This window comes from Megalops cyprinoides, chromosome 3 (assembly GCF_013368585.1).
Source record: "Megalops cyprinoides isolate fMegCyp1 chromosome 3, fMegCyp1.pri, whole genome shotgun sequence".
Taxonomy (NCBI): Eukaryota; Metazoa; Chordata; class Actinopteri; order Elopiformes; family Megalopidae; genus Megalops; species Megalops cyprinoides.
In genome coordinates, this window is record NC_050585.1 from 48,715,497 (window position 1) to 48,739,459 (window position 23,963).

At 44.2% G+C, this 23,963-nt stretch overlaps 2 protein-coding genes across 2 annotated transcripts; both read right to left on the reverse strand.

Moving 5' to 3' along the window:
• Positions 1-398: 398 nt before the first annotated feature.
• LOC118775608 (solute carrier family 12 member 9-like) lies at positions 399-13,156 on the reverse strand. The gene is made up of 14 exons (XM_036525603.1): positions 12,722-13,156; positions 11,720-11,926; positions 11,117-11,251; positions 10,154-10,291; positions 9,145-9,447; positions 8,397-8,504; positions 7,659-7,770; positions 6,912-7,069; positions 6,490-6,572; positions 6,110-6,234; positions 5,656-5,848; positions 5,252-5,426; positions 4,736-4,882; positions 399-4,215 (listed from the first exon to the last, which is right to left on the reverse strand). The coding sequence occupies exons 2-14, from the start codon at positions 11,922-11,924 to the stop codon at positions 3,320-3,322; spliced, it is 2,778 nt and encodes a 925-aa protein (XP_036381496.1). The 5' UTR covers positions 11,925-11,926; positions 12,722-13,156; the 3' UTR covers positions 399-3,319.
• A 9,150-nt stretch (positions 13,157-22,306) lies between these two features.
• Positions 22,307-23,623, reverse strand: LOC118774564 (zinc finger and SCAN domain-containing protein 12-like). Its single transcript, XM_036523914.1, has 2 exons — positions 23,416-23,623; positions 22,307-23,031 (listed from the first exon to the last, which is right to left on the reverse strand). The coding sequence occupies exons 1-2, from the start codon at positions 23,561-23,563 to the stop codon at positions 22,307-22,309; spliced, it is 873 nt and encodes a 290-aa protein (XP_036379807.1). The 5' UTR covers positions 23,564-23,623.
• Between the last annotated feature and the right edge of the window lie 340 nt (positions 23,624-23,963).

Below are 23,963 nucleotides of genomic sequence, written 5' to 3' on the forward strand. Positions count from 1 at the left end.
TTTAGCCATCTACTTTAACACATTAGCTCTTAGGTGCCCCTCTGCTTTAACCAAGACTTTGAGGGTGCCAATACCAGCTAATAATTAGGGAAAGGTTGTTCAGGAATGGAGGAAAACTCATGATGTACTCGGTGTGTGGACTAAACATTAAACCGAATTACTCACCTTACCCATTTGAAGTTCACTGGTTCAGGCATAGTAGAGGAATGTCTCTACATTTCAACTACAGTCTTGACCAGAACGGTTTGACAAAAGCAGAAAAATGAAAGGGCACGTGCGTGGATGCAGAAAACACATGAATAAAGTAAAACAAAGGACAGATTTACCATTTTATTGCACACAGGTAATAAATGGTAAACCTCAACAACTGCATACACTATACATTGTCATGACGTGGCTTTTGGTTAACACTTGCAAAAAAGTGTAACAATGCTCTCATACCTGCATGCAGAACACATAGAAAAACACAGATACATCCATACACCCATAACATACGCTTGGCTAGTCACAGTTTACAGTCGTAGTTTACGCTGTGTGTTCTTAAGCCAAAGTGATGCATTTTCACCATGAGACATGAATTTCATTACAGGTGTGCCAGAGTTATCTCCAGATCGAACATATGGGGGGGGCTTAACCAAATTCAGAGGGGAGATCTCCCTTTCTTGATAAAGCTGTGCGCTATGGTTTGTGTTCGTCCCTAGACTCTCTCAAACTGAACAGCATTCATGTAAAAAGGAGATTTTCATCTGGTCCCTGAATGGCCAGCAGGTTTCCAAATCTACCAAACCACCCAAATGAAGTAATCATTCTGGTTTCAAAGATAGCTGGGAAAAAAACCCTGCTGGTCTTTCGGGACAAAAGACTACAAGCAGCGGCCTTTAGGGAATAAGGATGAAGCTTGACTGAAGCAGCTGAATCTGCACGACTATGTTCCGTTTCTAACCCATAGAGGTAGATAAAGCATAGCAGTAAAAGAGATAAACACAACCAATAATTACAACGGACCTGAGTTTACACTGTGCCAACCAAAACATATCTCACACACAATTTCAAATTTCCAAAACAGGAGCCAACTAGCATACAGTAGAAAACCCATTCCCATATTTAAATACCTCCTGTTTCTCCCTTAATGTACTCCTATCCTGGGTATGCTCAGATACAATGTAAAAAAATGATTATACATAATACTTATGATCACTTAAAGCCAGAGGTGATGTATCGTAATGCATAATGAACATTTGTTGATGGTGAGACAGTTCTTTCATATTTGAGGACTAACAGTATTAAATCAGAGAATTAACAAAGCATGTTCTGAAACACTGGGTGAATAAAACAATTACATTGTTTCCTGTGATTTTCTTCCGGTACTGTAAGATGTGACATGTTTACGTCTAGAAAAGTAAAATTTCAAAATTGACATTCTGAGAAATTGTGGCAGAAAGGTTCATAAAGGTTGCAATTTCCTCAAAACGGCTGTTGCATTTGTTGTGGTCAATTGCACATGAGGCAACTGCAACAAGCTAATGTCAGCCCAGTTACCCCACTAGCTCACACTCCAAAAAAGAGATGACAATTTACTTCAGCCAGCTAGCTAAATAAATTATGCGAATAGCAAGCTGTCAATAGCTATTGTCTCTTATACTGAGGCTGAAAATTCATCTGCAAGCACTAGTATGTTTTTGTTAAACTACCATTTGTTGTATTCATGACCTATTAAGCCCAGGTATTCCTATGTATCAATCTATTTACCATCTTGCATACCTGCCACAAGAAAAATATTTCCCTCTTTCTCAGCAACAACGATCACTGCATGATGCAACAAAGACCCTGCTTTGTGCAGGCTTGTGTAACAAACAACAAAGTAACACTTTCAAATTAAGTCTATAAGGTCCAATGCAACACACTATCAGTAAACTAGCGAAAACCATAGGAATGTGAACATTTAGGGAAAATTATCCACATCTGACAAACCTGTATTCCTTCCAAAACCGAAGTGAAATGTTTATTATAAAGAAATGGTCGATGCATAAATGGGGCCAAAGCCCATTTCTAGGAAGCGCTAGTGGGGTGATGAATCCGCTGTCCTAGAGTAAAAAGGAGAACTTTCAAATGTGTAACTGTCACTGCCAAGAGAGCTTGCGTAACGGTTCATCAAGGGGCACATGATTTTCCATGTGAACTTTCTGACAATCAGTTGTCATAACAGACTAGAGTGATGATGAGGCGGGTCCACCGTCACACACAGCAAAATCATCAGCACCAGAATTCTGCTGTCTGCTGGTGTGGATATCACCACTTTGGGGAAACCCATGAAACTAAACCTATTCCTGTATTTGAAAATGACAGGAGCATGGATCCATGACTCAGCTTAGTTAATGATCTGACAAACATTTGTTTGGTCCACTCAAAAACATAGGTTATCAATAATATTGAGAATAAAACCCTGAGAGAAGCAATAGCACTACATGCACTTAGTAATTAACTGGGAATGTATACTGCAAAACAATGGGGAATGTACCTGCAATAAGCATCCACCATTGGTCGTGACCGCACACAGGTCACCGTGTCCACCTTTCAAAGAATTTTTAGTACATACAAGGTCCCTTTCCCAGTCTAATCACTGATATGATGATCCTTTGTGCCTTATAGTTAAAAAGGCACCGAGAATAGAAAAGGGGTTATGATACTACCACCCTCTCCTCCTGTTTCTCCAAAGCAACACTGATTTCTAATCGTTGGCCAAAACATCTTCTAAAATGTCACTGATGGGGTGGTGTCGGAACCAATGGAGCTTAGCATGTCTGAACAAACATTTTTCCCAAGGTTTAAAGTCAAACACCTCCTAGCCTGTAACAGATTGCCTCTATACCTTACAGAACATAAATTACATGTCAAGCAAAGATAAACAAGAGAAATATTACAATTCACAACGTAGACAAGTGCAGACATGCGGTAAAAGCTCCACATATGAACCTCATACTCCTGTGGATGATGCAATTTCATTTAAAGCTTTTCTTCTAGCTTTTTACAGCTAAAAAGATCCCAAACTGGCTGTAGACATAATTCATCAGTATACATGTGTGTGTGGTTAAGTCAAATCCATCGTCCACTGAAAAAAATGCTACTGTTGCAAGAACAGCCAGCTTTTAATTACCATATTATTAAATAAGTGGATGCCAGAGGGCAGTCAGATTTTAAGCAACCTGTACATTTCCTGATCAACTGAAAGTTAAACAAAATGTCATTCTCAGTACTGTGTCAACACAGCAGAAGCTGTAGAACTGGTTTGCGATTCTCTCTGTCACACACAAACATACCTTCAGAGCTCAGTGCAAGTGACCCGTGTGAGACCATGGATGAGGAGGGTGGGGCCCAGGCCATGTGTCACAGCCTCCAGCTGGGCCAAGTACTGCTGGGATTGGCTGGAGGCAGCAGGGGGGCGGGGCAAATACAGGAAGCGGACAGCAGCATGGGCGCTGTGTTCCGTTAGCAGGCCGTTCACTCCTGTCAGGAAGCTCTCTGAGAGGTGAGGTAGCGCCCTTGCCCCGCCACCCAGCCCCTCCTCTCCTACACCCCCGTCTCCCGGGTTGGGGGCACGCTGCTCACTCCCCCCTCCGTGCAGCCCCACTACCGCATCCCACTGCACGATCTTTATGGTGGCCCGGATTCGCAGCTTCCTCAGCAAGTCGCGCAGGGTCTCCTCCTTCGCCATCCAGCCCTGGTCGCCCAGCGCGGCCTCCACGCACAGGAAGATCCGCATCCTGGCGCGGCGCCACCTGTTGGACATGTTGAGCACGCACGCCATCTGCAGCAGGAAGAGGCTGCAGACGTCCACGTAGCTGCTGCTGCTCCCGGGCTGCAGCAGGTCGAGCGGCCACACGTCGATGGTCCTCTCCACCCCGTCGTTCTTCACCGCGTTGCTCTCCCCCTCCAGCTGGTAGAAGTAGCGCCCCAGGCACACGTTCTTGCCCATTTTGATGGCGTCGGAGATGATGCCCACGTACTCCTCCACGGACAGACAGTGCGGGGTCTCCACGTCACGGACAGGGGGGAAATGAGCTTGCAGAGAGGGCAGGTCCACCCCGAAATTGTCCCCTCCACCACCATCCTTGTGTCCCCCTGTCCCCTGAGAGAATGCAGGATCTTGCAGGAAGTAATCATCTGGGACACAGTTGTCATAGAAACCCAAAACCAGGGTGTTGGGCTTCATGCCTCCTGTACAGGTGATGACAGTGGAAAATCAGAGAAAGAGGAGAACAGAGATAATAAAATAAAACAGACAAGACTGAAAGACATTAATGTACTTGAAAAAAACACTTATGACACTCACTGACCTCAGAACAACTGTACAATTGTTTCTGCAAGGATAAAAATAGCCTCAGAAAGACAGACCTTCTAACCTACATCAGTATCCACTTTTATATTTTTTTCCACTTTGGTTTATCATTTTCTATTTCGTATCCATTTTAATTTGTGTTTTTGGACCTCTGATCCAAAAAATGTTACTCACTTTATGATGGATATAACTCAACTTTGCACTACTGTGCTGAACACTGAAGGACATGGAACTTCTCTAAATCTGAAGCATACTTCTGCTTTCACCTTTGGAAGCTCCTCTGTACACTCTGACATCTGGTACTATAAATGGATTCTGCACAAGCTGCCTGTGTTGTCATCACTGTAAATGAGTGGTGTGTAACAGAGCAGTGTAGCGGAAAGGACACTTCCTACTCACCCAGTCCAGTGATTCGTAGCAGGTGCTGGGTTCCCTGTCTGACAGAGGGAGAGAGTGTCAGGTCCACAAAGGCCTTCACCCCCAGCTTGTCCACCAGACTCAGCCAGAAGTTATACTGGGGTTGGACAGGATCCGAGGGCAGGGAATCTGAGAGACCCCAAAAAAAGAGCATGTTACTTTCTCTTATGCTATCTCAAACTTCACAGGAATATTCAAACATTCAAAAAATGGGAGCCTTCACTTAAGCTTCTTAAACTTAACGTTGTGTTTAAGAGCACAACTTGATATTGTGTTAAAGAACACTTAAACTTCTAATACTGTGACTCCTTGTATGGCTTTTGCTTCTGTTGTTCTCTGCCTCACTTGTAAGTCACTTTGGAGACAAGCATCTGCCAAATGAATAAATGTAAATGTAAATGTAAATGAAAGCTTCAAGTGTCCCCTGCATGGGCAACCATTTATTGGACAGGCACTTTAAAGCTCAGGTCTCGGCCCCCTTCCCTCCACCCATCCTACCCAGGTCACCCAGCTGCACGTGACCCAGCACGTAAAGCCCTCCTTTCTTCATCTGGTTGACGAAGGTGATGAGCTGGCAGGAGGAGCGGGGGTTGGCCACCATCAGCAGCACCTGTGGCCGCCAGAACTTCACATGCTCCTTCCGCACGTCCAGCATCAGCAGGTATTTCCGCACCTGTACGAGCAGCAACAGACTGTCGGCCTGAGATGGACACACAGCGCCCTCTCTCCAGGAGGAGTGGGGGAGTCTGACGCTTGGTGATGTGTGCTTTTGAGTACACTTCAGTAAAGCACAGAACCCCCACAGTACAATTAACCTTCATGGTTTGGTGGTTAATCATCAACTGACACCTTCCACAGAAAGTCGAGGATTTTGCTATTTTAACCTGCCCAGGTGAGTGTACCTGGTGGAAGATGAGTGCCTGGCTGACATAGCCCCAGCTGCTGGTGGGTGACCTGTAGTGGAGGAAGAGCAGCAGGAGGAGGAGGAGGACGATGCTGGCGGAGGAGTAGAAAGGGTTAATCACGAACATCATCACCAGACAGCTGAGGATGCCCAGCAGGCAGGTGTGCCAGGAGAAGAACTGGAACGTTGGCCTGGGGGGGAGGGGAGGGGGGGCACGCGTGGTGCAGGGGAGAAAAAGGAGAGAGAGTGATTATTAGAAACACACAGGAAAAAAAGGACAAGATGCCCGCTAGAGCAATTAAATGAACATCTCAAGAAGGGCACAATGCACTATGGTCATGCTATGGCTACAACCAAAGGTGTGGCCTTTTCAATTTTTTGGAACCCTCCAACATTTTTCTTGTGTACTGCTGAATGGAGAGAGGAAAGGACACAGAACCAGGTTTCGGTACCTGAAGTTTGGAGCCGAAGCCCATTCAAGTGCCAGACAGGCCAGGTCAACAGCAGCATAAGCTAGCAGGTAGAAGACTGTGACCAGACTGGCAATGAAGTTCAGCTGCCCCGCAAAAACCACACACTGCAATACAGGGACAAAAAACACAGACAATCAAGCACCACAGATGTGCTGCAACACAGGGATGCCAGCATATATTAACATCCATTCTTACCAATATCACAGATGAATGCAGGATGCAGTCATAATAATCCAACAGTACTTTCTGATGGTCATCACTGCCCTAATATGCAAATGTCACACTGTACAACATGACCAAAACAAATGTATGTGCTGAGGCCAGTTATGAGAAAAAGGCAGATAAGCACCCCAACTCACCTGCACCAGAGCCCAGGTGTAAACCACTGACACCCAAGGGTTCCCCGACTTGGAGGTGATAGCTGCTGGTGCCAATGGCAAACCTACAGCACAATGTTATTACGTTTAGCAGACATTTACATTTAGCAGACACTCTTTTCCAGAGCAACTTACATTGGTTACAATTATTTTTACAACGTTACAATGTTATATACAATGCTTTACAATGTTATCCATTTATAGAGCTAGATATTTACTGAGGCAACTGCAACACCCCAGCGAGGAATCGAACCAGCACCACATCAGCATTAAAGGCTACCAGTATTACACATAATATACATGCACATGCAACTCAAACGAACACTCAGTTTTCACTAATGAACCTCCCCAAATCACAACTATCAGCCTCACGATCCCGCCCTGTCCCCCTCGCTGTCCCCCACCAAAGAGCTGGTCCAGGGCCAGGGCATGAAGGATTCGGGAAGCTCCAATCAGGGCGCACATGGCAGCGGACAGGGAGGCACAGTACACCCCGATGATCACGAAGGGTGGCCAAACGTTGATACGCTGGAAGAAGCCGTAGTCCTGGGTCAACAGGGACCTGCGAAGTGTGTGTGTGTGTGTGTGTGTGTGTGTGTGAGTGAGTGAGTGAGTGAGTGAGTGAGTGAGTGAGTGAGTGAGTGAGTGAGTGAGTGAGTGAGTGAGTGAGTGAGTGAGTGAGTGAGTGAGTGTGTGTGTGTGTGAGTGTGTGTGTGTGTGAGTGAGTGAGTGAGTGAGTGAGTGAGTGAGTGAGTGAGTGAGTGAGTGAGTGAGTGAGTGAGTGTGTGAGTGTGTGTGTGTGTGTGTGTGTGTGTGTGTGTGTGTGTGTGTGTGTGTGTGTGTGTGAGTGAGTGTGTGTGTGTCAGAGAGAAGTTAGACAAAGAGAGAGAAAGAAAAAGACAGTTTGTACAGCGAGCATTAAGCTGCAAAAACATAATGAAAAGTCCCATGATAATCACAAATTACTTTATCATAGCATAAAAATCAATTTTGTTGATGACACCTCCTGAAAACTACTACTACTGACTGCACTCCTTAAAAAGCAAACCTGCATATGCACAGGCTGGCAGTAACTCCCACACCTTTATCCACAACCACACTTGTCACCTTCAGCTTCTGACGCACCAGCACCCCCTATCAGACATACAGACCTGTCGCACGTGGAGCTGACAACAATGAAGAGGACCGTATAGACAGTGAAGGTGTAGAGGACTGCAGAGATGGTTCCCCACGGAATCGCCACGCTGGGGTTCTTCAGTTCTCCTACAGACAGACGAGTCAATAAGAGACAGCATGTAAGAGAAAGGGCAGAAAACAAAAGAAAGACAGCTGCCGTCACCAATGCACATATTTACCTGCTGTCACAGCATATAACATTCTAGGCAACTGTTGCCATTTTCATGTCAAATCAAATATCCATCAATTGCTATTTATTTAAGATACGTCTATGCTGTAGGAGATCTCCAGCTGATGCATTAAATTCCTCCTAGCAACTTGCCAGACCTACACTCTTCAGTGACAGACGCATTGGCACCTCCAGCTCTCCTGTCTCACAGTCTACTACGTAACCTGTACTGTGAAAATGTAGTCACAATGGAGGTGTACTGAGGAGTGCATAGGCCTTGCTCTGCGATTCGTGTCTGAATGCAGTAGACACGGAAGGCAGCCCTGTACAGCCTGCCTAATTGTTGATTCCAAAAATAATGGAGGAAAAGAAAATGCCTCTAACCTAAAATGGCTCCAAGCTGAAAACTCAGATCTATGTTCACAAGCAATCGTATAACAGCAGAGAACTATAACAACAAGGACTACGTTTTGAGAATCAATGACATTGATGATGATAAACAATGTTAATGCGATACAGTGCAACAGTAAAAATATGCCTTTACCAGACATGTTTGCCCCGGCCATGATTCCTGTGCAGCTGGTGAACATGACGGCGAACACCGTGGCGAAGGACATGACAGTGTTGGTGCTGTAATCCCGAGAATAGCCCGCTTCAGAGGAAAAGAGAAACAGAAGATATGCCGCATCATGCTGTGCGTGATTCATGCAGACAGTTTAAAAACACACACTGAATTCTATCTATTCAGCACTTCCTGTTTTCACATGGGGCGGCATCATTCTCACGCATACCCCTCCTACAGTGCCAACGGCAGAGGCCGTATGACTTAGAAATGTCTCTTTCATGTGGTATTTCTCAGAAGCTTTTGGATCATCTAAACATCAAATAATAAAAGGCTGAAATGAAGCGTTTAGTAACTTCCATGAGATCCCATATAATAATGCCATTTTCCTCCAAACTTATGCCTCATCGCAAATTCCAATTTTTTGTGTAGGACATGTTAAAATAATATGTACACTTACAGATTGCGCAAATAATATTTCTGCTGATGGTTTCTAGATTGTCTCAATATGTTCTCTAAGAACACTCAGGGTTGATTGGTCTTTGCTCTCTTTAATTTTTCAATATGCAACATCTGTTAATGCATTTATTCCATGCGCATACAACCAGCATTATTTTGGGGTGGCAAATCCTACTTCCACACCCTAAACATGCCTTATGTAGCTGTCTCCTGAAACTACACTTTGCCTGCCACAGACACCAGTCCACACCCCGGGCTCCGCATCACTCACGCCCCAGGTTGCTTCTGAGCGTGGTGGAGTTGTAGCCCGTGTAGCTGGCGTTGTAGACGCAGGTCCTGTTGGCGCCGCACTCGTGGCTGATGAGGAAGTGGCGTGGGCGGACGATGAAGGTGCTGATGAAGACGGACAGCAGCGAGACGGTCACCACCAGCAGGATGAGGAAGGAGGCGCGGGAGTAGATGTGGGCGCCCACCAGGCAGACCACGAGGCAGAGCAGCAGCACCACCGCAGAGTACAGCACCGTGTACCAGTAACCCTGCGGCAGGACCCGCAAGCCCTCCGACACCGTGGCACCTGGAGCGGGAGCGGGAGCGGGGGGGGGGGGGGGGGGGGGGATACATTACTTTAACACTACATTTACATTTATTCATTTGGCACACGCTTTTATCCAAAGTGGCTTATGTGTGGAAGTCGCTCTGGATAAGAGAATCTGCTAAATGCCAATAATGCGATGTTGACAGGTTTTCACACATTTTTGTCATGCAGCGCTTCTAATATTGTTGACTCTGTATGGTTTTTTTCCTCTTGTGTTGTATTGTTCCTCACTTGTAAGTCGCTTTGGGTAAAAGTGTCTGCTAAATTATTAAATGTAATTGTAAATGAGTGAGTACAACACAAGCAAAAGCCATACAAGGAGTAACAATATTATAAGTGATGCATACAGCCATTCAGCAGATGCTCTTTTCCAGAGCAACTTACACAGGTTACAATATTTACATGTTATCCAGTTATACAGCTTGATATTTAACTGAGGTGATTCTGGGTTAAGTGCCTTGCCCAAGGGTACAGCAGCAGTGGGAACAGGGGAATCAAATCAGCAACCTTTTGGCTACAAACCCTGCTGCTTACCACTATGCTACACTCCCGCCCCAATAGCACATGAAGTGCATGACTCAGCTGAGAACAACGGGAACTCACATTCAAATGGGAAGGTTTTGGACAAATTAAAACAAAAAATAGCCACCACGGAATATTAGTAAAAATTCACTGAAAGACAAACCTGGCTCCCGCCCGAAAATGTCCAGTATGGCCTCTACCAGTCCCAGCACATAGACGCCACATGCACACACTTTGGCCAGGTAAAACATGAGTCCGATGCTGCCCCCAAACTCTGGGCCTAGACACCGACTGATCATAACTGCCACACAAATAAGTCAAGGTGTCAAATGTTTAACAACAAACATATGTGTTCCCTATTCAGAGTATTCTTTAAGAGACTATATTATTCGCTGAAAGGTCTTTTTTCATTCTGGTTATGTCTCTGGGCCTCTCACTGGACCAGCAGGATTTGTGAGCAAGCCAGTCTGGAATAACTATGCATAGTATGGTGTGTGCTTCACGTCCTTTATACATTTACCGTTTTCTTTTCTGAGGTGATTACAAAAGCAATGAATGAGACTCAGATAAATGTGCAAATAATCACAAAATAGAAAACAGGCTGAATGTATTCTATGCAGCCAGGTAAATGCATTAAAATCCAGACGGACAACAACTAGATAACTTAACATGGCATACATTTACCTAAAAGTATCTGCTAACGTGTTGAGGCTACTTCGCATCAACACCGCTGTTAACAGTCAGCACTGGCCTCCATTTAAACTTCCTCATTTAACTTACACATATTTTAAGGAGCAATATTCTAACTGAGACTCAAGAATCAGACGTTTAATTCCAATTCCAGTTTCCGTTTCATGAATTCCAATTTTTAAGTGATTCCTCATGAATTATTCTCCCTGCCAAACTTTCTAGCAGAAAATAACCTGACAGTTAGCAAATCATAACAAACTGCGTGATAATTCAGCTCAAGGCGAGCAACAGCATAAGTGAACTGAAAGGCAAGAATGGACCAAATACTTCTTCAAACAAAATTCCTATCCATACAATCCTAAAACATCTATATTAATACATGTATTTTATACATGTATAAAATACATGTATTTTATCAGACGGCTCTTAAGGATACAGTAAGCTCCACCGCCCTCCACAGCGCCATTAGTGGAAATGGCACAGATAGACAGGATGGTCAGAGAGATGATGAAGTAGGCCACAGCCAACATGAGCAGGCCCTGGAGCAGACCAGCATGACCGACCACAAAGCCTGGGGGAGGAGACACCATTATCACTATTGAACTGCTACCACAACTTACCACAGCAATAGACATGTATGCATTTTACAACAAGGCGGTAGAGTCTAAGCGCTGAAATCCTAAGTATGGAAACAACTGTTTTACTTTTGAGCAGGGTCATTCACTTGAATCACACGAGAAGGTAAAACTCTGACCATTCTTAATTACAGAAGAAGACAGACATACATATACAACCTTATGAAACATAATATCTTTTCATTAATACAAAAACAAATATGGAGAACTTTAGACACAACTGCTAGGGGTTAAAAAGACCATAAAGTTTATTAAGCCATGGAGCATGTTGGAGCATTCTCCTTTGCCAAAGCGAAAACGATTAATTCAATGATTAATAGTTCAGATGCAGCTTGGCTTACTTATCTCATCAGTGGTACTGAATATCCTGTGCACCGCTCGACGTTTACCCCAGCAGTACTCACCAGTTCTGAGGAACAGCACGATGCTGAACATAGAGAGCACCGTGGGCACGATCACGCCGAAGAAGGTGTTGAGGCTGCGCGGGGTAGCGGTGGGGCCGCCTGGGTTCCCCGCGTCCGTTCCCTGCGGCCCCGAGTCGGACATCGCGGAGTCGCCGGCAACGCTGTACACGCTATGGATCAGGAGGGCGGTGCGCTCGTCTGACATGGCTGCAAGAGAGAGCAATCGACCAACAGCTGGTAAGGAAAACCTTTTACTTTTTTGTTACATTTGTGATGTCAATGAATTAGAATGCTGAAGGGACTGGGTTCGTTTGTATACAGGGGTGGACACTGTATAGCTGCAAAACTGAAAATGACAACTCAATGATTTCACATTCCATAAGAAAAACTTGTGGGAGTGGTCCATGCAGATGTGTTGCATCTGAAAAAAAAATCTAACACTAGTCGGGAACAACGTGAACATAATTTGAAATTCAAACAGGGGTATAGCACGCGAGTTCAACATATAAAATATCAATGATGGATAGATAAGTAATCAGAAAGCATCGACTGCATCATTAATTTTGACTCGTGAATTCAACCCACCTTGATTTCCAGTTGTATTGAAACTGGAAACTTCCTCAGACCGGGTTGAAAATGAAACTATCCCTATCGTGTAAGCGGAAGCGATAGGACTGCTGTATGTGGCAAACTACCAACAACCAGAGCTCGTTGATGGGGTCACAGGAGAACTGCAGTTCACGTGTCAATAAATGTTACAGTAACAATATGGTATTGTTAATTGCATAAATTATTATCTAGCTAATGAGCCTTCTTCGGTTCATTCAAGTAAGTTAGCGGGTTACTTCGTTCCGGAAATAAACAAGACGCAGACAATCCTGTAACGTCTCCCTCTCTCTCATGCTAGCTAGACTGTTTTTTCGTTTGCAAAAAATATGTTCTCATCTCCCAGATATTTAACACTAAGTTAGCTACGTAGAACACGCATTCAGTAGGACTTACCTGTTACTGATTTAAGTTGTAGAAATTTTATCGATTTGCAGCACTTCCGTGCAGACAATGAACTGATTCGCCCAAGCTCAGGACGACACTGCTTCGGTTGTTACAGCTGCTCAGACAAATAAATCCACCAAACTGCCTAGCGGGGATAACAACCCAATTTTTGCTAAGTTACAGCAAGGTTGCAAATGCTATCATCATCTTGTAGCCTGCTAGTTTGTCATCCTAAATTACAGACTCATTTCTAAAATTCTCTCATCCGTGGTCACACAATAAGCCCAACAGCAAACTGCGTCTCACACAAGCAAAGACATGTGCAGGTAAACTTCACTTGGGTCCACGGACCAGTTTGGCTGTTATCGAGCAACAACGGTTATCTTGCTCCCTACCCTACCCTATGGTCAAACGGACGGGAAAGATGTTACCCCACTCCTCGCATTCTTCTCCTATGCATGTGACGGGCCGTCCAGGGTCAGCGCAAGAATCAGCAGACAGGAGTAAGGGGCGTTTCCCCGGCAAACTTTCATTGGTTTATTGATCTATCCGTCTCTCGCGGGGGCGTGCAGACCAGAGAGCTCAACAAGTGGAACTCTGTAATGCGGTCTCGGGGAGGGCGTCCAAACAGTGGTTAGCATTTTTTTCCCCAGTGCTCCACCGTCACTTTTTAATATTCATTTTCAAAGCACTTAAAATAAACAATGGTAACCACGAGCTGAGACCACTCAGTGAGAAGTAACATAGAGTTCCCTAAATGTTGCACACAGCAGTCTGATGTGTCTCATTTTCCAGATGAGCTACCAAAGGCGGAAAAAACATTAATCCCCGAACAGTGAGAACATTTTGGTTACTGAAAATGTTTTATGCTTTTCCATCCCTAAAGAGTGCACACAGGCGCAATTGATATTAAGAAACAAAGGAAGTTGAGATGGTATGCTTTTGGCCCCAGGTGACCTGTTAAAGGCAGGAGATAATACAAATTTTAATTGTGTGACTAAATTGGTTACTGAAAAAAAAAAAAAAGATGAACAGCACTTGAGTACTTGGAAAGGGGTCTGACATCATGACTCACCAACTATGCTGCCTTTTATGACAAGTCAAATGCTTGTCACGCACATAGCTGCTACACATGAGCTACTTCCTCTTAACACAGTGTGCATCTTGAGTTAATAGCCCTACATACCCCATCTGACATAAGATAGCAATATTACACAGAGGACATCACCTTAACTTCTTTTAATTTGAGTTGGATACTTTCTGCCCAACAGTGAAATGAGACTGCCCTTTTGTGAGACCAACAGAGAAAATGAGATTTTTGTGCCATTCACATATCAGAGAACAAACACAGCACTGTAAAGCCACATATTGATATTGCTAACCAAGATCTCAAACATCAATCAAACATCTACTGCTTGGCCAAAATCAAAAGTGATAAAGATCAATATTAATTCACACTGGCAATTGCATGAGTCTTCCCCAGGCCTTCTCATAGTTAGCGATGTTGCTAATTGAGATAATCAACATGATTAAGTGGGGGGATTGGGTAACAATCTGTAGAGGTGCAGTTTACAAGCTCTTACTCCTTAATAAGTTTGTGGATTGTATCAGACTGCACACCTGAAAGAATCATGCACGTGCTTACCGCGCACACAAACTTACCACATACAACTCATGGGATGGAAAGAAGTGGGTTTGTGCATAACACACATATTTATATTGCCAAAGACTAAAAGCCTCTGCGCTTGAGTGTCACGGAGCATCCATGTCACATGATAAGTGGCGTATGTAATCCTGTACAAATGGAATATATATTTTGGTGGAGAGACAGCTTCAATGTAATAGAGAATATTTATGCTATGAGAAAGCTAGCTAACATCTCAAGTGCTAGGTGTGTAGTCCTTAAGTGTAGATCCCTCCTAATACAATTCTTTGTTTAGAATGAGATTTTTCAGGCAGCTTTAAGTTAGCTCTCAGCTAAACATCTGCTTTAGCTAATCAAGGTGAGTTTATATCTCTCTTAGTTTGTATCTCTACCAGCTAGCTTGTGCCTTTTCTGGCCAACTACTGAAACTTGGTCATGCTGCACTTCTGATATTGTTGACTCATAACATGGCTTTTTGCTTGTGTTGTACTCTGCCTCACTTGTAAACCACTTTGGATAAAAGTATCTGCCAAATGAATAAATGTAAATGTTAAATGTATAACTCCTTCCCACTAAGTCCTCTGATCAGGAACAGGGAAACGTCAGCTGAATGTCTTCTACTCAGAAAAGTATTTTACTGGCATTCTATCTAAAGTACTGAGGAGTGTCTTCGCAAGCACCAGACATCCCTGACAATGTTATATTTAGAATGTGATAGCTGCTGTATTGGCCCACTAACTTCCTCAGGTGAGTAGCTGCCTAGATTTAATAAAAACTGCCAAGTCATACTAAGAAAAAAATGAATTTGAAAAAATTGATTCAATCAAAAAAAAAAAAAGATTAGTCATATTCAGTCAACTCACATGGATCACCTCTCTCTTTATAAGAAATCCACCTTATGCTTCTAAGTGCACAAAATGAACCATGAGCTGTGGTTCTGCCAGAGCATCCTTCAGGTTATAGTCATAGTGCTCTGAGTAGATACGTTTGTCCTCACTCCCGCAGTGATTCCTCAAGCTTGCTTAGATCGCTGTCCATGCATAACTCTTCCTCCTTTAGATTGCTGCGGCAACCAACGCTGATGTCAAGTGGTGCCTTGCGTTTGGATTTCTTTGTTTCTGTGTCGGCCAAATCCTGCTCTAGCTGCCGCAGGGCCCTCTCTTGGTCTGTGGTGTTGCAATCCAAAACCTCCTGGAGAGCTTTGCCTTTGCTTCTCTTCTTCCCAGATCGAATCTTGTCCTCACTGAACGCGTCCATTTTAGCCACAGTGTCGTGTAAACATTTTTCCATGCTCACCATTGCCTGGTCTTTCATCTTCGCCGTTTTCTGGGCATCCTGCAACTTCAGGTAAAGCGTCATGTACTCATTTTGCACCTGTTCCAGTTGCTTCTGCAGGGCATCTTGTAGCAGCATGACCTCCCTCACCTTCTCCTTCTCAGCACGCAACTGCACCTCTGTCTCTGTCAGTTTTATGTGAGTAGCTTGAGACACCAAACTTTGACTCTTCACGCCCTGAATGAGCTGTTCCTCCAAATCTTTTTTCACCTGTGTTGCCTCCTCAGCCACCTTTTGTAGCATTACAATTGTGTTGCTTTGCTGTTTGGTTGTGGCCTCCAGGTTGACGTTTTCAGCCCCCAGGCGCAGGACAGTCTCCTGCAGCTCTTTGATAGTTTTTTCCATGCTTGCAGAGCCTGAACAGACCTGCAGACCTTCGGAGGAGGTAATAATATTAGAGTTCTTTTCAGCAAGGGCTGCTGCCATACTTTGCATATTCTTTTGCATGCACACTTTCTCCTCCTCAAGATCTTTGCACTGGCAGGTGCTAGCTTTGAGGGATGCCTCACACGTTGACAGCCTCACTTGTGCTTCAGCTAGTTCTCGCTGAAGTTCACACAGAGTCGTCCGTTTGTCTGTCTTCTCCAAGTCAAGAAGCTCCTGTAGCTCTGCATTCTTAGAGGCTAATTCTTTGCTTATTTTCTCTGCCGTCTGTACTCTGCCCTCAACATATGCTTGCCTTTCGGTCAGCGTGTTATTGAAATAATCCTGGATGCCCCGAACCTCCTGCTCTTTCATCTCCGCCTTTTTCTGTGCCTCCTCTAACTGTTCACGGAGAAGCACGCACTCCTTTTGGACCTGTTCAAGCTGTGCCTGCAGGTCCTCTTGAAGGTCCTTGGTCTCACTAGTCCTCTCGCTACCCATCAGCAGTGCTGGCTCTATTTCCATCAGTTGTCCTTGATCAGTTTGTATCTCTGGAGTGAGTTGTTCCTTCATACCTGGTTTCGCTGTCGTGGCTTGCTCAGCCCCTTTCTCCAGCGCTGCGATTATGTTAGCCTGCTGTTTGACTGTTTCCTCCAATCTGGTATTCTCAGCCTTTATCTGCTGTAGGGACTCTTCCAGCTCTTTGACAGTTTTCTCCATTCCTGCAGAGGCCGACAGGACCTCCTGAAGCTTTTGGGAGGAGGCAATGACCTCACACTCCTTGTTCTTCAAGGAATTCTTCAGATTGCGAATGATATGCTCTGCTTGGATATACTGGTCCTTACTCTCCTGAAGCATTCCCTCCAGCCGGTCCATACCATTCTGCATGCAATTATTTTCATCCTCAAGAGCACTCCGGTGGTGAATACTGACATCAAGAGACACTTTGCACATCAAGAGTTTCTTACGTGCATCGACCAATTGCTGCTGTAGCTGCAAAAGGGTGGTCTCTTTGTCCGACGTTTGGAGCTCCAGGAGTGTCTGGAGCTCTGCATTTTGGTCGGCCAGCACCTGGCTCTGCTCATTCAACATCTGCGCGTTCTCATTTTCTGCCTGCATTTTACCCACAACGCTGTTGAAACGAGAGTACATCCTCGTCAATTCCTGCTCCTGATCCCTAGCCTTCATCTGGGCCTCCTCCAGCTGCTCGCGCAGCAGCATGGCCTCGGCTTGCAACAGTTCTAGCTGTTCCCGAAGGCCGATTTGCTGGACCCCGGTGTTGACGGCTTGCTCTTTCTCCTGCAACAGCGCTGTCGTCGTCGGCCTCTGAGGGAGCTGTGCATCTAGGGACAGTAGGTCTCGCTTCTGCACCTCCCAACTCAGCTGTTGCTCCAAACTTTGCCTCACTTTTGCTGAATCTTTGGCCTCCTGCTGTAGTATTGTGATCTTGTTAGTCTGCTGCCTGATTATGTCCTCCAGTCTCAGGTTCTCAGCCTCCATGTGACGCAGAGACTCCTCAAGCTGTTTGACAGTCTTCTCCATGCCTATAAATGCTGACAGAACCTCTTGCAGCCTTTGGGAAGATGCGATAACCTCACACTCCTTTTTATCCAGGGCGCGTTTCAAGTTGTTTAAATAACGCCCTGATTGGATAGACTGGTCCTCTCTTTCTTGCAGCATTTTCTCTAGTTTTTTCACATCCTTCTGCAAGCGACGGTTTTCCTCCATAAGGTCACTGCAGTGATGACCCTTTTCTTTAAGTGATGCTTCGCTCATTGAGAGTTTCCTCTGCATGTCAGTAAGCTCCTCTTGCAACTGCCTATTAGTACCCTCTCGCTGGGACCTCTCATACTCCAGGTGCTGCCAGAAGTCAGTGTTTATGGTGGCCTGCTCACTGGTTCTCACCTCCACCTTCTGGACATTTTCTTCTATTTGGGTTATTACCCTGACCAATCTTTCCTTCATCATCTGCTTCTTGACTTGTCTGGCTTCCAGCTTTTGGAGGAGGAGCATGGTCTCAGTCTCCATTTTAGCTTGCGCCCACTTGCTATGCTTCACCTCCTTTAAAGCCATGGACAGCTCCATCTCCAGCAACTGTCTGGCCTCTTTCTCCCGCTCCAGTTCATCATTTCCTGGTGGCGGAGCATCTTTCTCCATTGCTACAAAGCAAAGGGAGAGCCACAATTCTTATACAGTGCATTGACAAAGACATAACATTAATGTTTATGACATCACAAAATAATAGAATTATAGAATAGAAAAAGAGAATTCTAAAAAACATTCCAAACACCAGAATTTCACATTTCACACATTTTCTTATTGTGCTTAGTTCTAATATTTTTACCAAAATGTTGGTAAAATTTCACATTCTAAGGTATGCTAGCACATACACCTTAGGTACATATAGAACTTTCTGAAATTTAGTAGAATAGATAAATAAATTGATGTAAATAACTTCCCCCAGGAACTGCCAAAAGTATACAGAAATTGTGAGTAATTACATACTGTGATATGGGGAGTTTATTGAGCTAAGTAACTTGACTGCACAGTATTTTCAGAGACAGGTTAAATAGGTCACTAATATTAAACCCTTCATCTTCTGTATGTGGGTTACATCAGCACTTCTGAGCTGTCTCCCTCTTATGGTTGCTAAAGCTAAAGATAATGAAGAGCTCCTTGAAAAAGCAAATTAAAAGAGTGGGTGAAGTATCGGGTAAAAACTCAGAGAACTGCCCTAAAGGAATCTTCTGTCAACTCCGATTCTCTTTCTTGATGTGCTTTATTGGGAAGCTGGCCAACACCTCTCACACAACACACAGAAGGAGAACAATTTACAATAAAAATCAAATTATTTATTTGAAAAATTACAAATCCACACCAGCCTGGAACACACATCCAACCTGCTCATACAAAAAAATCAGATGCTTCTCAGCCATACATTTGTTTTATCATGACCAAAATTGCAGCAGGTGTTGCTCAATAACCAACAGTTTCTTCAAGTACCAAACACAGACAATGACAAGCTGCTGGCAATGAAACTGATTGAATAAAGATAAACTATTTAGTAGGATGGAAAATGGAAGAGAGATGATCCTCAGAAACAAATACAAATGACGATTAAACAATTACACAATCAACAGTTTTAGGGAGAGGTGGAAGGCTCCTCCTTTAAATGCCTCTTTGGGGGAATGACTAATCAATTGGAACACTGTGACATGGCACTTACTCTCCACTCACTCCTTTATGTGGAAATGCCACTTAGTCTAGTGTGTGGAAAAACTTTTTTCAGTGACGGAGAAGGAGGAGGCTAGATAGAGGACAAATATTAAGTTAGCAAGAGTGCACTGCCGCAGCTGACAACAATGGGGGTTAGCCAGGACATGACAGATGGATAAAGTTATATTAAAGAAATTATTAGTGCTAAGTTGTGGAGACGTGTGAAGCCCTATCATATTGTTTCATCTGCGAACCATTCTAATGGTTCCAATACTTGCAAGCGTGTGTGTTCAAGGGGTTCGAGGCCGGGTGGGGTGACTGCTCTCGCCCTTCACTACAAGGTCTGAATATGTGACATATTAAGAAGTGGGAGGGAAAAAAACAGTGTGTTTAAGGCACCCTCAGGACCAAGACATATCCCATGAGAGCTCTCACAATCCCATATAACTAATAAAGATGTGAAGTCATGGCTGATAAAATACAGCTACATTGTATCAATTTGAAAATGTCAAAGTCAGTGAATATTCAGTGCTATAATGCTTCCATATGGAAATTAACACTTTTTGTTGACTGTTCTCATTATGATAGTTCTTACTATGAAACATACTAGATACATATAAGGTCCATGTCAGCTGATGATGTATGACCTGTGACAGCCAGGAAATGCTGAGGGGTGTATGACGACTAGGACAGATGAATTATGAGACAGAATTTTATTTTTCAACCAATACTTTTCTTGAAAGTATGTATTAAAAAGAGAAGACACAGCAGGTGGTTAACCACCCCGATTGCACAAAAAAGAATCTGAGAAGATAATCTCAATTTCTGCTATTTCCTTAATTACACTATTCCATCTTAATCTGAGAGTAGTATACAACAGGTATCCAAACTATGGGAATAACAGGAGTCTAGTTTAAGAAAAAAAAAAACCTGATGTGCACCTTGAAATAAAAGTTTGTCACATGTAATCTCCAACTCCTGGTAGCAGTGGTTCAATACAAAGGCACTATACACAAAGTATTGAGCAACATGCAACTTTGAGCAATATCAATACATACACTTCAATTACAAAGGTTTCCTATGCCATAAGGTGCACCATTTCTTGATTCTCTTGATTTATTCATATATATTGTTTGGTTCAGAGTTTCCAATAGCCACTATAGCCATAGTGAACATAAAGTTTCAGTATCTGATTTGATCATTTCACCCATGAAAAACAACCCATCTTTCCAGTACATTTTCTCCTGAATAATGAAGTCAAAGGCAACTGATTCATTTGTCAATGTAACATCACAGACAGCAGAAATCCTGAAAGCCTGAAAAGGAACTGGGTAGCACTGCATATGCACTTCAGTGCTGCCTTGGGGTCAGAGCAGAGCGGGGCGGGGCAGGGCGAAGCGGGGCGGGGCGGTGATGGAGACCAGTGGATGGCTTGGGTGTGGATATGAGTGGAAAACTGTATGAGTGTCACAGAATGAAATCCCCAAAATTCAGATATTTTCGCTCCAACTTAACCCCTACATTATAACACATTTTACTGCAGCCAAAACTGGCTATGTTTTTTTTTTTTTTTTGCACTAATATAATGAACTCCGAATGTGTAAGACCGCAAAGAGCTCTTTAAGACCAGATCAGCCACTCATTATCTTCCCATTTGGTACTTGCAGGACATTCTGACACCTTAAACATTGTTTCCAAAAAAAAAACAAATACTAAAATGAATTGATTTTACCCAGCATAACAACAGGAACAGCAAACCAATGCTGTGTAATAAAATAATTAACTAGACTTTGTGTATAGGAGCATTTTTAAAACTACCTACCATATAAATAACCTTAAACATGGGCTACAAGTGGAATATGTGGCGGTTTACTTCTAACTTCAGCATATCTGCATAAATTCAAGACAAATCAAACGTCTATTTCAAAACAGCTCTGGCCAACACTACACCTGAATATGGCCTTTGAGAAAAAGCCATTTGGCAACTGTCAACCTTCATTTTGGAAAACGAATTCTTTGTGTGGAAAACTGGTTTATTCTGAACCCACTACTGTCCTTTAAACTTGAATGGATACCCTTATGTTCTGTCGTGCTGGAAGTCGCTCTGGACAAAAGCATCTACTAAGTGAATGTAATGTAATGTAATCCTTGTACAGAGAAACACAGCGGTTAAAGTCTCACACAGGACAGTCAAAATCCCAGTACTGTGCACCATTAATTTAGTGCAATTTACGGCACAGAAAACCTTGGTGAAGGAGGAGATGATGCAACCACGGGATTACAAAAGGGTGCCACGGGTTCTGCAATCGAAGAACAGGACAGAGTGCAGACTATGTGGTGTCTGAGGCTGAAATTGCTAGAAGCCAAAACCAGGGAGTGACAGACCCAGTCCTTTCATATTTTACATTTTTAAATATGTTTTTCAATTATCAGCTAATCTACACCAGAGAGTAACCAGATTTCACGTCCAAACTGCAACTTCTGTCAAGCATAAACTCTGCATGAGGCCCTCAAGGGCTGGAGTTACTCATCTCATTGCCATCCTGTTGATCATACTACAAGCAGCCTGAAAAGCAAAAGATTTCAGACATATGATGGGAATATTAAAAAAAAAAACATAAAAACTTATTCATGTAATTACTGCATCTTGAGTCACTATTGTTCTTGACAATTCAGAATCCATGGCTGGACACTGAAGGTATTGGAGTTCATTCCCACAGAATGCCCCTAACTACCCCTACAAATCCCCCTGGAAAAAGTATGGGAGCTTTGTGTTGGATAAAACAAGTATTAAAAATATCTAATATACAGTCACTGTATGCCTAATTTCTATACACTTAACACACAAGTCTCTCACAACTTTGCCACTACACTGTAGCAACATTAAAACATTAAAGTAAACTTTTGAGAACATAATGCATTTGGTAGGATTGACCTTTTCAGGCCTGTGAATCAGTTTCATGCTTAAGTCAAACCCTTATGCACATGAAAAAGTTGCTTTCCGAGAACACGTCATCAGATAGGCAGACACGCTCTTAAGTGGAATCCAAGGCCTGTGAGTTGAGATGAGACCAGGCGTAGGAGTGCGCAGCGGGGGGTAAGGAGAGCGTCGGGTGGGGCGGGGGCGGAACAGGGGAGTGTGTCAGCCTGTGCTTCTTCAGCTGCCCCAGCTCCCGAAAGCAGCAGCTGCATTGGGTGCAGCGGTAGGGCCTCTCCCCCGTGTGGATGCGCTGGTGCTTGTGCAGGCTGTCGAGGTGGCGGAAGCGCTTCTCGCAGTACCTGCACGGGTACGGCCTCTCGCCCGTGTGGATGCGCTGGTGGGTCTTCAGGCAGTAGAAGCGGCGGAACCCGCGGCCGCACACGTTGCAGCGGTGCACCTTGTCGGGGCTCTCCCTCTGCATCTGCATGGCCACCAGATCGGGGTTCTCCGCAGAGGCCGCCGCGAAGCCCAAGCTGCCGCCGCTGCCGCTGTCTCCAGCAGGGGGCGATATCTGCTGGAGCGAGGCTGACGGTTCCGCAACAATGGGCTCCAGGGCAGGCCCCTCCGGGTCGTTCTCGATTTTAACCGTCCCGTCTTTGACGTCCTCCCCGTCGTCCATCACCCGGATCAGGCCCAGCTCATTCACGTCCCCAGCCGGGGCCCCCATCTCAAACTCAAACTTGGTGACTTCAGGCTGCTCCTCGGCGTGTGTCACTGCCCCATCGTGCTCCTGCTGAATTCTCCCAGCATCCTCCTCTCCCCCCAGAGATCCTGTGTACTCTGAGGAAATCATAATAGTTGCTTGTCAATCACCAAGCAGATAGACATAATAATAGTCTACTATTACACCACTACAAAGAACAACTTTGAAGTACATGTAGAAGAAGTGTAACTATCACTATTCAATCATACCAATAGTATTCCAGAGACACAAAAGGTAGTTAATATTCTCCTTTCTAATATGTAAGAGCTCAGATTATGTGGTCTTCAGAATTTTCAGATTCCATGAAATGCCTGTACAAGAATAATAATACTTCGACATGTGGCACCTCTTCTGATGGCTAGCTACAAGTTTTAACACTGACTGGTTTACCAGTGTACAGCAATGAGCACGGTCCAAAATTCAGCTGTAGTTAAAATCTAAGACCATACCGAGAGTTGTACCTTTATCCGCGACTCCTTCGTCTGTGATGTAGAACTGGTTATCCGTATCCTCTCCGGTTCTCAACAATACGTGTTCCGTTTGCAAATCGGAGTGTGTGTTCCGTCCATGGTTTGGAAGATATGTACTAACAGACGCGGACGACCGCATTCTCCTGCGGTTCGTTCCACTTCTAGCCCATTCCGACTGTACTGTTGGCAAACAGAGACCAACGCTTGGAAACGACTTTGAAAACTGAGGTCGTGAAGATGAGTTTCGGAACTTCACTGACCTACGAGAGGCGCCGCTGCCGTAAGCACCGAGAGGCGGATCAGATGTGGAAGGTAAGGAAAATATGGTGTCGCCGGTATTCGGAGACTCTGTGTTTATGGTGTGTGAACGTGGCTGGGTTTGATTAAGAAGCAAACATTGTTTAATGTTCTTCTCGGCCGCTGTCATATAGTAACGAACAGCCTTCAGTTCGCTCTCGGAAATCTCCAGTCTTTCCCTCAAACTCTGGTTCTCTCGATGGGACTCTGCAGCAGCGGTATGAGCGGCAGATAGTTTACTT